Consider the following 12,610-nt stretch of genomic DNA (forward strand, 5'->3'; position numbering starts at 1 on the left):
CCACGTGTGTAAATCTGCTTTCCTGAGAAAACAAGTAAACGGCGGAAAATGTCCAATCATGAGAAAATTTGGCTTACTTTCTTCCTCTTTCCTTTCTTGAGAAGGCAAGTGAACAGAGCCTCAGGGATTGTCCCCTTCTTTGAGTCGAATTTCTTTCGTTGCTTCGTTTGGTTGCTAGTAAAAAATAAAAAATACATTGGATTTTTGTGGGGATATTAGCATTACAGTGGAAATCTCCATGTAATTTACTAAGGAATGGTCTCTCTCTTCCCTTTCTCTCCATTCATAATAACATCATTGTCTAATAAATGCTTGTCCCCTCTCTTGTCTCCCCTCTTTTTTCACAAAAATTCAATAGAATTTTTTTACTTGCAACCAAACAAATTGGGCACCAAAAAATACCTTTTTTTGATATTATTTTACATAGGTGTACAGTATTATTTACTGAGAGCGAAGCCTAATTTGATGCAATAAGATGGGGGAGGGGGCTCCCCTCTGCACATTGTACATATGTATTCTCCTAGAGTCCCAGTAAGATGAAAGGATCATGCAAGGCTTACCCAATATTTACACTTACACAGTAAACGATCCTATATGTTGATCAGGTGTCACAATTTTTTTTATTTTTTTATTTTTGACAGATTTGATCAGGTGTCACATATGACACATTTCTGAATCATCGATGCCTATTGTCCTGGTCCCATGTTAAATGGACGTCACATCAATAAGATGGGGCCAATGCAATGTACCGGGCTTATGTCCACCAACCGAATAAGCGAACTTGATGGTACACATATGGCACACTTGGGGCTCAGGGTGATTGTCAGGGACAAAAATCCTAACAGTGATAAACTTTATAGCATCTTCCCCAGATTGGTGATCAAAACCAATTATCACACTGTCCATTTGTCCAATGAATCTCTCTCTCTCTCTCTCTCTCTCTCTCTCTCTCTCTCTCTCTCTCTCTAGGTCTCGTCACAACTACAAGTCCAATCTATTGTGGTTTCGGTGATTTTTTGGGTGTGATTACCAATCAAAAATTTCAGGAAGGTAAGGTAAGTTTGCAAAGTTTCTTGAAAACAAGAAAAATTCGTAGAAAATGAGTTAACCAAACATTAAAAGAATCATTTCTATGAAGAAAATTCAACAAAAAATTTCAATACATCAAACAGCCCCTAGTAAGGGGCTTTTAATTGGAACCTACCCATTACTTTCCAGTCTCTCCTCATCTTTGCTCACTCTATACTTGCCATGGACCCTGAAGGTCTCCAATCATTCAACTTTCTTCACCAATCCTTGCTTTAAAGCAATTCTTTTGCTTTTGTCCTTGCAATATGTAAAGTGGAAAAGCCAACCCATCTAACAGAAAGTTCTTACCTTGAAACCATTTTAGTTTTCCCCCTACGCCAATATAGAACGGACCACAAAAACTTCTTTTCTGAACAAGTTGACCCTAACTACATTATTTTTAAACCGGAAAGAGACAGCTCTCCTCACGGACCATGCTAACACCAAGTTGCTTTCAAATAAATTTTCTAGAAGCGATATATTCTCCCCCTTTTCTTCCCCCATCCACCCTCTCTAGTGTATTTATGAGGGTGGCACAGGGAAGAAAAGGCTTCATTAAAATGAATGGTTCCTGTTCCTTTATTACTAAACTGTCTGGGGGGTTTGTCCCTTTGTAAACAACATCTTTCTTATCTCCAACAAGTTGATCCCTTGTTTAAGCAAGCTATATGAACTATTTGCCCTATTTTAATTGACCAAAACACCCCTCTAGTTTATGATAATACCCTCAAATTGCACTATTCCCCCCAATTCACCAATTGCAGCGTATTTATGTTGGGGCCCAACAAATGAATGTTTTGTATCATCGAATAATGCGGGCCCCATTGTGTGTGTGTTTTTTTAAATAATTCCTAAAACAGTCGAATTCACTAAATATGGAGAATTTAGCAAGGCTACTAATGTTTGAACTACCATGGTTTCAATAACCTCACAAAGTCATCTTGTATTTTCTAATTTTATTGGCTTCCGAGAGCTTTTTGGGAACTGTACGTAATAACCTCGTACAGCTGTTTTAATAATAAAAGACAAGATGAATTTAGTGCAATTATGGATTTTAGAAAGTGGTTGGGGGAACTGCATTTGGGAACCAAGAAACTCGTTTTCTAATTCTGCTTTCTACTGAGAACCAAATCATCTCTCTCAGACGGAAAAGAAAGGAAAAAGGGGAAACCCAGTTAGACCCATTTAAGTTCCCAGCAAAAAAGCAGCTACCGAAGAGAGTGAGAATCATGTGAACTTTCCAATTTTCTCTATCCCTTTTTCTGAAACAAAAATCTCCACATCTATTCTTTCTAGGGCATAAGCTTAGCTGTTAAACAATGGCATCAAATGCTTCAAAGTTCATCAAATGCGTTACTGTTGGAGATGGTGCTGTTGGGAAGACTTGTATGCTCATCTGCTACACCAGCAACAAATTCCCCACTGTAATTCTTCCTTTTTCATATTCTTCTAATGTTTGGTCACTGTCTCTGCTCTTCTTGTTTAAATTCTCTAATGTTAGTCTATGTTTCTTTTCTTTTTTGGCAGTGTCTGTGTTATTACTGTTTTGTTTTAATTATTTGTTTATTTAGTTTCTTGTTTAAATTCTCCAAGGTTGATAAAATTTAGAATTTGTACTAATCTTGGATGATTGCAAAGGGCCCTAAATTGTAGAAAGGGATGATTACTAGTCTATGCTTTATTTCCTTCTTTTTTTTCATTGTTTTTGTTATTCTTGTTTTGATTTTATTTACTTGTTTGGTTAGTTTTTGTGCATCTTGATTCTGCTTCTGTTTTTCTTTCTCTTGTTATTGTTGTTTAATGCTTTGTGTTCTCATTTTTGGTTTTTGGTTTTTGGTGTTAGGATTATGTACCCACTGTGTTTGATAACTTCAGTGCGAATGCCGTTGTCGAAGGGATTACTGTCAATTTAGGCCTCTGGGACACTGCTGGTATAAATTTGCACCTTTTTTTAATCGAATCTGGGTTCTGCAGATGCTTTTTTGGGTATATGTTTTTTCAAGATGAAATGGGTTTTTCATATTTTGATTTGAAATAGCAAATGCAGAATTGGAGTTTGGAATTTGAATTTCTCTTCTTTTTCGTATTTACCTATTTATCACTTTCAGCATAAATGTTATTTTTCTTTAGGATTATGAATAAATATATTTAGTCTTCCTCTGATAAAATTTTCAAACTCTTTTAGGAGGCTCTCTGGAACCTTTTTTTAATGTATGTTTTTCTGAACTAAATGGGTTTTTCCCCTGTAATAAAGAATACTGAATTGGGATTTGAAATTCTTCTTGTTCCTAAAAGAATATTATTTTCCATTAATAAAATAGGCTGAGTCCTCCACTGGTGAAATTACACAACTTCTCGATCGGATTTAAGCCCTGTGGATGTTTTCTTAAGTATAGAACTTCCAAATGAATTTAGTTTTTCTCATTTTATAACTGCTGAATTGGGAGCGTTAACTTTTTCTTCCGTTTTCGTCTTTCAAGGCAAATATTATTTTTCTGTATAGGGCAAGAGGATTACAATAGATTAAGGCCTCTGAGCTACAGAGGAGCAGATGTTTTTGTGTTAGCTTTCTCTTTAGTCAGCCGTGCGAGCTATGAAAACATACTGAAAAAGGTGCTTATTCCCAAGAATTCTAGGTTTTGTATTTGGATTCTTGAATGAGTTTTCTGTATATTGAGCTGTTTCTTATGCAAATGCTTCCCAGTGGATTCCTGAACTTCAACATTTCGCCCCTGGAGTTCCAGTTGTACTGGCTGGCACTAAATTGGGTAAGATGCAGAACAAAATATCTCCTATCGTTTGATACTTTAAGCACTATGCAGTAAATTTTACATTTTATGCATGCACCTATTATCAGGAATAATTCACAAGTCTGTGCACTAAGAGAACTTTGTGATGGATGTGCAGATCTTCGTGAGGATAAGTATTATTTGTCTGATCATCCTGGCTTAGTGCCTGTGACAACTGCACAAGTATGATTCCTGCACCATGTTGAGCATGCCCATCTATCAGTATATTATTATCTTATGTTTTTCGAGAATTATCTAATTGTATGCTCGTATTGTTGAATGTAATTGTTCTGGTTGATGTCAGGGAGAGGAACTCCGAAAGCATATTGGCGCTGCTTATTATGTTGAATGCAGCTCAAAAACCCAACAGGTGATGGTGAAAATTCTATTATTCATGACCTAAGTAGTTCCACCAAATTTGGCTGGCTATTTGCTGATACAAAATAAAAAATTATGTCCAATTTGCAGAATGTCAAAGCTGTTTTTGATGCTGCAATCAAAGTAGTTATTCAGCCATCGACTAAACAAAAGGAACAGAAGAAAAAGCCGCGCCGTGGATGTTCACTATTGTCAGTAGACTCACTACATCCATTTTTTTTGCCCCCCCCTGAAAACTTAGTGTCCTGCTTGTGCTTTTCTGTATATACCTAAGATTCATTTAGGGGCTGTTTGGATATGTGGATTTTAGAATCCAGGTTTTAGTTTGAAAACAGTGTAAAAGAGGGTTCATGATCAAGCTGCTGTATGCTGTACTGACAACGTTTCTTGGATTTTAAGTAAGAAATCCAGGTTTTAGAAATCTCTCCCCCATCCCGAGATTTCTAAAACCTGGAAACATGGGACGGTCGCCTGCTCTCTTGCTGTCGGAAAGAAGGGCAAGAAATCAGAAAATGGTTTCTTTTGTCTCTTGTCTCCCATCTACAATTTTGAGGAAATCCAAGATTCTAAAATCCGCATATCCAAACGGCCCCTTAAGATTCATTTACTATCCTTGTCTTTGTTATCTCAACATTGAATGAAAAATTTCTAATAATAATTTTTGAATGAAGTAGTGATACATGTTCTAATGTTTGGGATCCCACATGCATTGCCTTTTATGTCACATAATTTCTGTGAGTTAAGCCAAGTTTGGAGTATATTGGCCTGCAGATCAGAATTTTCAACTCTAGTTTATCTTATGAATTTGGTTGGTGATTGCTATGTTCAATATGGAGGAAGCTATTCAATATTCAATATGAAGGAGACTACATATAACAATGTAACATTGGCGAACGATGAAATTTGGATCCGATGCCTAATACTTTCTCCTCTGACATCTTTATCATGGATCTTTTAAGTTCAAACCAGATGTTATTGACAAGATACCAGTTTTTGCACAACCACAAAATGTCTCTAATGAAGACTCAAGCCACAAAAAATAGTGTATATAAAGATGAGAAATTGATCATTTAGATCCGATTTCTAGCAACATTCACCATCCTTGCTTTCACTTGGCTGAGCTATAATAAGGATTCCACCAGTCACTACAGAAAATTTGTCAGAGCTCATTGAATCCAGTCCAAATAATTCTTGGTTAGGAGTTCAGATGCAAGTATCGACTCTTAGACTTCTAGGAGGATTCTCTAAATCATATGATATAAGCTTCCGTCCATGTGAAACTCCATAAAGTTGGCTTAAAGTGCTCTTCATCTGAATCATTCTCTGGAATTTGGTTAGATGGCATTGTTTCTTTAACATCCTTTGCATTCACATCATTCGATGCATACAGGAAAATGGTAACTATTTCAGAAATTTTAACATCAGTCTATTTTTTCCCTCTACTTCCTTGACCCCTCTTGACCAACCGGATTGTCATCAGTCTATTTGCTCAAGGCTAAAACTGTTCTTTTCATGTTCAATCTTTTCAACGGCCTCAGTCTACAACACTTATTGGTACATCAGCTCAAATACTCTACAACATTCCATCAATGGTCCAAGTTAGAAAAGTCCATAATCCATGTTATTTGATTTATTTATATTTCATTACTTCATTTTGATGCCTATTTATGTGGAAATTCAACCGAGCAGAGAGTGAATGGCAGGTTTGGTTGAATGGAAGATGGAAGGGTATGGTGTCAAAGAGGAAAGAGTGGTAGGGTCCACGAATGTAAGAGAGTTTGCTTTTGGGTTTTGGAGAACATGACATTAGAAATCCACGACAATTTTAGAACTTGTTTCAAATGAGACCCCCAAACCTCCCTCTGTAGAAAGTGAAAGTGAAAAGACATTAGAAATCCAAGACAATTTTGGAAGCAATGGGCATTGGTGACAATATTTACTTGTGTAATTTGATGGCTTACATGTCAGACATGGTGGATGTTCCCAGCCACTTAAATTACAATCTGTAGGGGATTCATTATGTGTCTGTTAGCAGCCTGTGACTACTAGGAGTTAACTTCCTAGACTAATCAATAATTTCAGTATGATGTCATCCTGTCTGCTCCATTTTAAGTGACCCTGTTACTGTTTCACATTGCAACAACTGAACTTTCATCGTTTTGTAATGGACATAGATGTGTTTTAAAGGTCATAACTATAAACAGTATCCATTCCCTTCTAAGTCTTCTTCCTGCACATGGCTTGAAAATCACTCACATTTTCAGAATGGAGTGAAGGTGCCGAATTGTGTGCTACAAAATGTATCTCAGATGGTTAGGCATTTCTTTCTAATGAGATTTGTAATTTTCTGAATAATGATTCATCTGATTGTCCCCAATTTCGATTCTTATAATCTTCTGTAACCATCTGTTCTTCTTTCTTAATAAAATCTACTTACCCCGGAAAAAAAATGGACACCGATGGGTGAATATCTGTGTATGTTTTTTCACGTATATTTTTTTTTCTGTGTGTATATATATATATATATATATGAGGAATATGTTCGTGCGCTTGAGCGTTGGAACCAAATGGTGCGCTTGAGTGCATCATTCACATGGGTCCCACAATTTCTGTGAGGATCCAAACCATTCATTTGCAAGGCCCTATCATAGATAGGGTGTGTACCAAAAATCAGCTCCATTGAATCATCCTAACCCCTCCAAAAGTGGAGGGCAAAAATGGGCAGATTTGTGGTCTGTCCATTTTGACCTTCACAAATGGATGGGTTAGGATGATCCTATGGAGCTGATTTTTTGTACACACCCTATCTATGTAAGGCCCTTTCTAGTGAATGCTTTGGATCATCCTAACAATGTGGGCCTCATTGGTTTGAGAGCTCAAGCTCACCATAAGGTTCCAACGCTCAAGCTCACAATCCTTTTCCTCTCTCTCTCTCTCTCTCTCTCTATATATATATATATATATGAGGAATAAGATTGTACACTCGACCGTACCTAGAGTTAGGTACGGTAGAGTGCCAAATCACATGGGTCCCCCATTTTTGGTGGGCATCCAAACTATTCATTTGCAAGGCCCCATCATAGATAGGGTGCATACCAAAAATTAGCTCCATAGGATCATCCTAACCCATCCATTTGTGGAGGCCAAAATGGACAGACACTGTTTGTCCACAAATCTGCCCATTTTGGCCTCCAGTTTTAGAGGGGTTAGGATGATTCAATGGTGCTGATTTTTGGTATGCACCCTATCTATGACGGGGCCTTGCAAATGAATGGTTTAGATGCCCACCAAAAATGGGGGACCCATGTGATTTGGCACTCTACCGTACCTAAAGTTAGGTACGGTCGAGCGTACAATCTTATTCCTCTATATATATATATATATATATATATATATATATATTTTTTTTTTTTTTTTTTGGTGTCTTCCTAGTACATCACATAAAACTATATTAGAAACCTTCATCATTTATCTGTCTCATCCACCCCTTCTTGGCAACCTAGCTGATTTGATTACAGTATGATCCAGATATTTTGCTTGATGCGTGTTGGAGTTCCAAAAAATACTCTTTTTTTAAATAGCAACTAATTTCATTAAAAACAAAGAGGAAGACTGAGAGAGTCCACCCCGAAAGTACAACAGATAGCACTATAAAGAAGTGGAAATAAAGCAAAAATACATCCAAAAAGTCTTGTCAAGGGGGTAAGAAATCAAACTGCTCTAATTCCTGCCTATGAACTCCATCCCTAGCTAGTTTGTCAGCTATCTCATTTGCCGATCTTCTTACATGCGAGAATGCCATTGAGGAACCTTCTGTTTTATCTTTGATTTCGTCAAAGAAATGAGCAAATCTCCACGGAGGGACAACCAATCCCTTGAGCTACCTAATGACATTAAGGGAGTTGCCATCCACTATCGTACTGTTCATACTATCTCTCTCCTTGATTATCCATATTTAGTCTGACCATGGTAATATTTAAGTCATTCTTTGTGTTTGTTACAAAGGTCATTTTGATGTTTGCTTGTCCTCACACACATGTATTTGCTCCTCTAAGAGATCAGTAAAGCAAAATCTCTCCCAGAATATCACCTTTTTGGTTCTTACATTCTCTTATTCTCTCATATTCATAGTTTGTCCTGATTTAGTAAAAACAAGATCTAAATAAGCATCAGTGATTGATCTTCTTGTTTGCTGATCCTAAATAGTAGCACCAAAGCTAACCATAATGTTAGTATAATCAGAGCTGTGTAGTTGGTGGAGTCTAATTTTTAATTTATCCAAAATGTTCAGTTTATGTGGACTAAGAGCCATTGAAAAGCACAACCATCAGCAAATCAAGTTTGAAATTTCATGTTAAAATTTTCGAGAGTGCAGAATATGACCTTTCCAATATTGTTTCAAAGACATCTTAGAACCAGTTGTGTTTTCTGATTGCAGGAACGTCCTCTGCGGGAGGAGAATCGTGTGCCTCGAATAAAGTCCGTTCCTGGTATTTATATCTGTCATGCTTTCAGCTACCTTAACACGTGATCAGGAATATCTCCACAAGTCATCGGTTTTGAATAGCTAAGATCGCTTGTATTTTATTTTCCAATCCAAGTTTCTGGTAATTAAGCTTTTTGTTCATCTTAAATGCACAAAATATTGCTGTTATGGCAGGTGTGTATGCTTTAATCAACCCCTTCTTGTTCATTAGCCTTTTGTTGGTTTAGGGAACAATTTGAGGCTCAACAAAGCATCAACTGATGGTAATTTGTCATTACCAATTAGAATGACCAGATTGAAATGTTAAGGTATATGGTACTAAGAATTATCCTCAGCTCTGTAAATTGTGGCAGATTTAAAAGGCCATCCTAGAACCTTCTTGGTGTTGTTTAAGGTGATGTCTCATTTGTTGTATTTATTTTGATTTCTGATATATCTATTCTAATTGTCTATGCGAGTTTAAAGACCAGTGAATATCGATCTTCTGCATTGAATACATAAATAAACAATCACAACTGGAAGTCAAAGGGAAATTGATTCGGGTCAGTGATTAATGACCTGAAAATAAAAAATAAACTAAGTCTCAAGTAGGAAGCACAATCCACATGTAGAAAATACAGTCCTTTCAAAGGCATAATGGTCCTCACAAAAGCACGTCAGCCCAACTACAGAAAGCATGGAAGCTCACAAGATGCAGAACAGTTACACATCAATGAGCATGTCCACACATGTACACAACAGTCTAAACTAAGGTTACATCACAATTCAATACAGCCCACTCCACTAATAGGATATACCACAGTTCAACACAGCCTGCTAGCGATAATACACACCACCAAGACTGCACAGTAATCCACACGGAGCAGCTACACTAGACTGCTCGACAGTCGACGTGAAGGTTGCACCACGACTGACATAAAGGCTCTATAGTTTGAAACTTTGAACCAACCTACACAAATTGTCGCTGAAACTTGAACGGATTCCTTGGAGGAAGACCCTGCCCACATGACTTCGGGGGACTCTTCGATGCTCAAGTCAGAAGCAACAATCAAGCGAGCTGGAGAGTAGAATGAGAGTGAATGAGCCTCTTCGATGCTTAAGTCTGAAGCGGCAACAGTAAAAAGGTTAAGCAAGCTGAAGAGAGTAGAATGAGAGTGAATGGGCCTGCGTACTTTGGAGTCTACCCCATTTTATAGTGTAGATTAGAGTCTAAGACTTTTTGAAGTCTTTCCTAATCAGGCTTAAGATTTTCCTAGAATATCCCTTTAAGGCTGTTTTTGGAAGTGAAGGTTTCCTAGATTACCTCTTTCCCTCGGTAGTTTCCGGAAGGGTTTGGATAGTGAAATTATCCTTTTGCCCTCAACTGCCTTTGAGTCTTCACACGCCATGTGTTAGCCTCTCGTTGGTTGGCGATTTTTACATCCATCAGTGTTTTTTTTTTTTTAAAAAAACTTTTTTACCACTTATACAAGTGACAAAGATAATGGGGCAAAATCTTAGATGCAAAAATTTCCCTTTTGGGTCCTACGCCTTCCCAATGTTTCTTTTCTCCTCTTCCTTTTTACCATTAAGGAGGCTCTTCTGCCAAGATTTTCACGTTCATCTAATTCTCTATTACACAAAAAGAGAAGAAAAAAAACTAAAAGGGCTCTTTTCCCATAAGTTCTATGGCTTGCTACAAGACCACCCTTATTTTTCTTTCTTCGCCTTCTTACTAGGGGCATTTCTGTCGTTTTAATAAGAAAAAAAATTCAGCCCGGCTACTAGCTTCCTTTTTTCTTTTCATATGGGCTTCTGCATGAATGGGACCCTAATCTTTTTTAGGAAAAACGGGTTCACGTCTTCCTAGCAGCTAACACAAATGATTGAATAATTGAGAGGGCGTGCATCTCAGGTCGATTTCTCAGGATTCGGGTTGAACTTTTACATTGAAATCGGGTCCGGATCGCTTCCATTCCAATTCAATTTGGAGCAAAAGCTTAAACTGACCCAATCCTAGTTGTTATTTGATCGTAGGGGTGGAATGTTATGTGCCTAGATAGTCTCACTTATGGTAGGATAACTTAGTTTATATTTTTATAGCTTGGAATTTTCTCTCTAGTTGTTTGGTATAGATAGGAGTATGAGAGATATGAATTATCTAGATTGGTTTGGGTAGGATTTTTAAAGGCAGTCAAGTTGGTTTTTCTATAAATAACATGCAAGTTGTCTTTTTCAATGGAATGAAGAATTTTATCCCAAAAATTGTTTTCTGCACACAAAGGAGGACTAACCCTACTTTTGAGGCGGGTCTAAGGGCCGATCTTCTCCCTAAGAAGATCAATCGCATTACGAACAGATACGGGTTCATAACAATTGGTATCAGAGCAGCATGATCTTGCGGCCTTGGGTAGAAGCAAGTCGGAAGGAACAATGGATCATTAGGAGGAGACAATGAGAGATCAAAGGCATCTAGCTTCACTAAATGCCAGTTGCAATCGAAAGGTATCAGGCATTCGGCTTAGAGATAGAAGAACCTTCACGTCTAAAGAAGCTGGGCGAGGAATTTAATTTGTGCAGCAAGAGTAATATCGATAAGGCTTGCAAGAAAAAATGAAGAAGATACGATAGAAAGAAAGATAAGAGTTACCTTCCCAAACAAAAAAGAAATAAAAGAAGAGAGAAAGAATCTATATAGAAGGAAAAAAAACACAAAATAAATGCATCAATGATTTTTAACATTGTTGATTCCGACAAGGTCATCGCCGGAAAATTTGTCATTCCTCTCAACTAGTCTATCCCCATCAAGTTTATCCTCATGCATGATCACCCGTGCATTAAAAATCTAAATATCATTTCAAAAAAGCATGGCAAAAGAGGTTTGATGAACAACACGATGATGTCAATTTGAAAATGAAGCTGTTTCAACTCTTGATGAAGAAATGCGAAATGATGACTAATTGCAAGACGAAGAGATGACTAAAATGAGGGAGAAAGAATAAGCAAAAGAGAAGAGAAGAATTTTAAAAATTCTTGCACAAGATCTCATTTTTCATCAACTAGCCAACACTTACTCTCCAACCTTGAGGACAATGTTGATTTCAAGGCGGGTGAAATGGTACGTGCCTAGATGGGTCCTACTTAGGGTAAAATAAATTAGTTTATATTTTTATAGCTTGTGTAATTTTCTCTCTAGTTGTTTAGTAGAGATAGCAGTTGAGAGATGAGGGTTATCTAGATTGGCTTGGGTAGGAGTTTTAGAGTAAATTTTCAATTAAGGTTTTCTATAAATAACATGTAAGTAGTCTTTTTTAAAGCAATGAAGAATTTTATCCCAAAAATTGTATGTTTGCACACAAAGTAGGACTGACCATTCTCTCGAAGCGGGTTGAGAGGTTGATCTTCTCTTTAAAGGCATCACTCATGTTCCAAACCAATTCAGGTTCGTAACATGGAATTTGGGTCGGGTCGGGTTGAACTTGATGAATTTGAATCAACCCAAGCCCAACATGATTTTTTTGGTAAAAGCTCAACCCGAATTCCCAAAAATCGACCTGATTTGCACCCTTACATGATGAGTCATCATAGGGCAACCCTCTAGTTTAGGCTGGAGCAGAATGGCAATCTAAGTCGCAAGATTGAAGTGTGCGAAAATTTGAAGGTCTATAGGTAGACCTGGCAAACGGGTGTGTCGGGCCGGGTCAACCCGCGGGTCACCCGCAAATATGCCGCAAATATGGGATTGTAATAATTATTTTGATTTGACGGCCTCTATTTTTCTCGTAATTGTCATAACCTCCTTGTATTTTTTTCGTAATTTTAAAATTTTATAACCCTTTCTAGGTAATTTTTCATTCAAAACTTTATAATTTAGCTAATTTACTTTTTGTGGTGTAATGATTACTTTTTT

General features: G+C 37.3%; 1 protein-coding gene across 1 annotated transcript; it reads left to right on the plus strand.

Annotated features, from left to right (window-relative positions):
• Positions 1-2,126: 2,126 nt before the first annotated feature.
• Positions 2,127-9,173, plus strand: ROP10 (RHO-related protein from plants 10). Its single transcript, XM_077381697.1, has 8 exons — positions 2,127-2,492; positions 2,912-2,999; positions 3,572-3,681; positions 3,773-3,836; positions 3,976-4,040; positions 4,162-4,227; positions 4,326-4,426; positions 8,674-9,173. The coding sequence occupies exons 1-8, from the start codon at positions 2,388-2,390 to the stop codon at positions 8,711-8,713; spliced, it is 639 nt and encodes a 212-aa protein (XP_077237812.1). The 5' UTR covers positions 2,127-2,387; the 3' UTR covers positions 8,714-9,173.
• Positions 9,174-12,610: the final 3,437 nt, after the last annotated feature.

The sequence above is a fragment of the Tasmannia lanceolata genome, unplaced genomic scaffold (genome assembly GCF_043159265.1).
Source record: "Tasmannia lanceolata isolate RefF3 unplaced genomic scaffold, GAP_Taslan_0.1 ptg000006l, whole genome shotgun sequence".
NCBI lineage: Eukaryota > Viridiplantae > Streptophyta > Magnoliopsida > Canellales > Winteraceae > Tasmannia > Tasmannia lanceolata.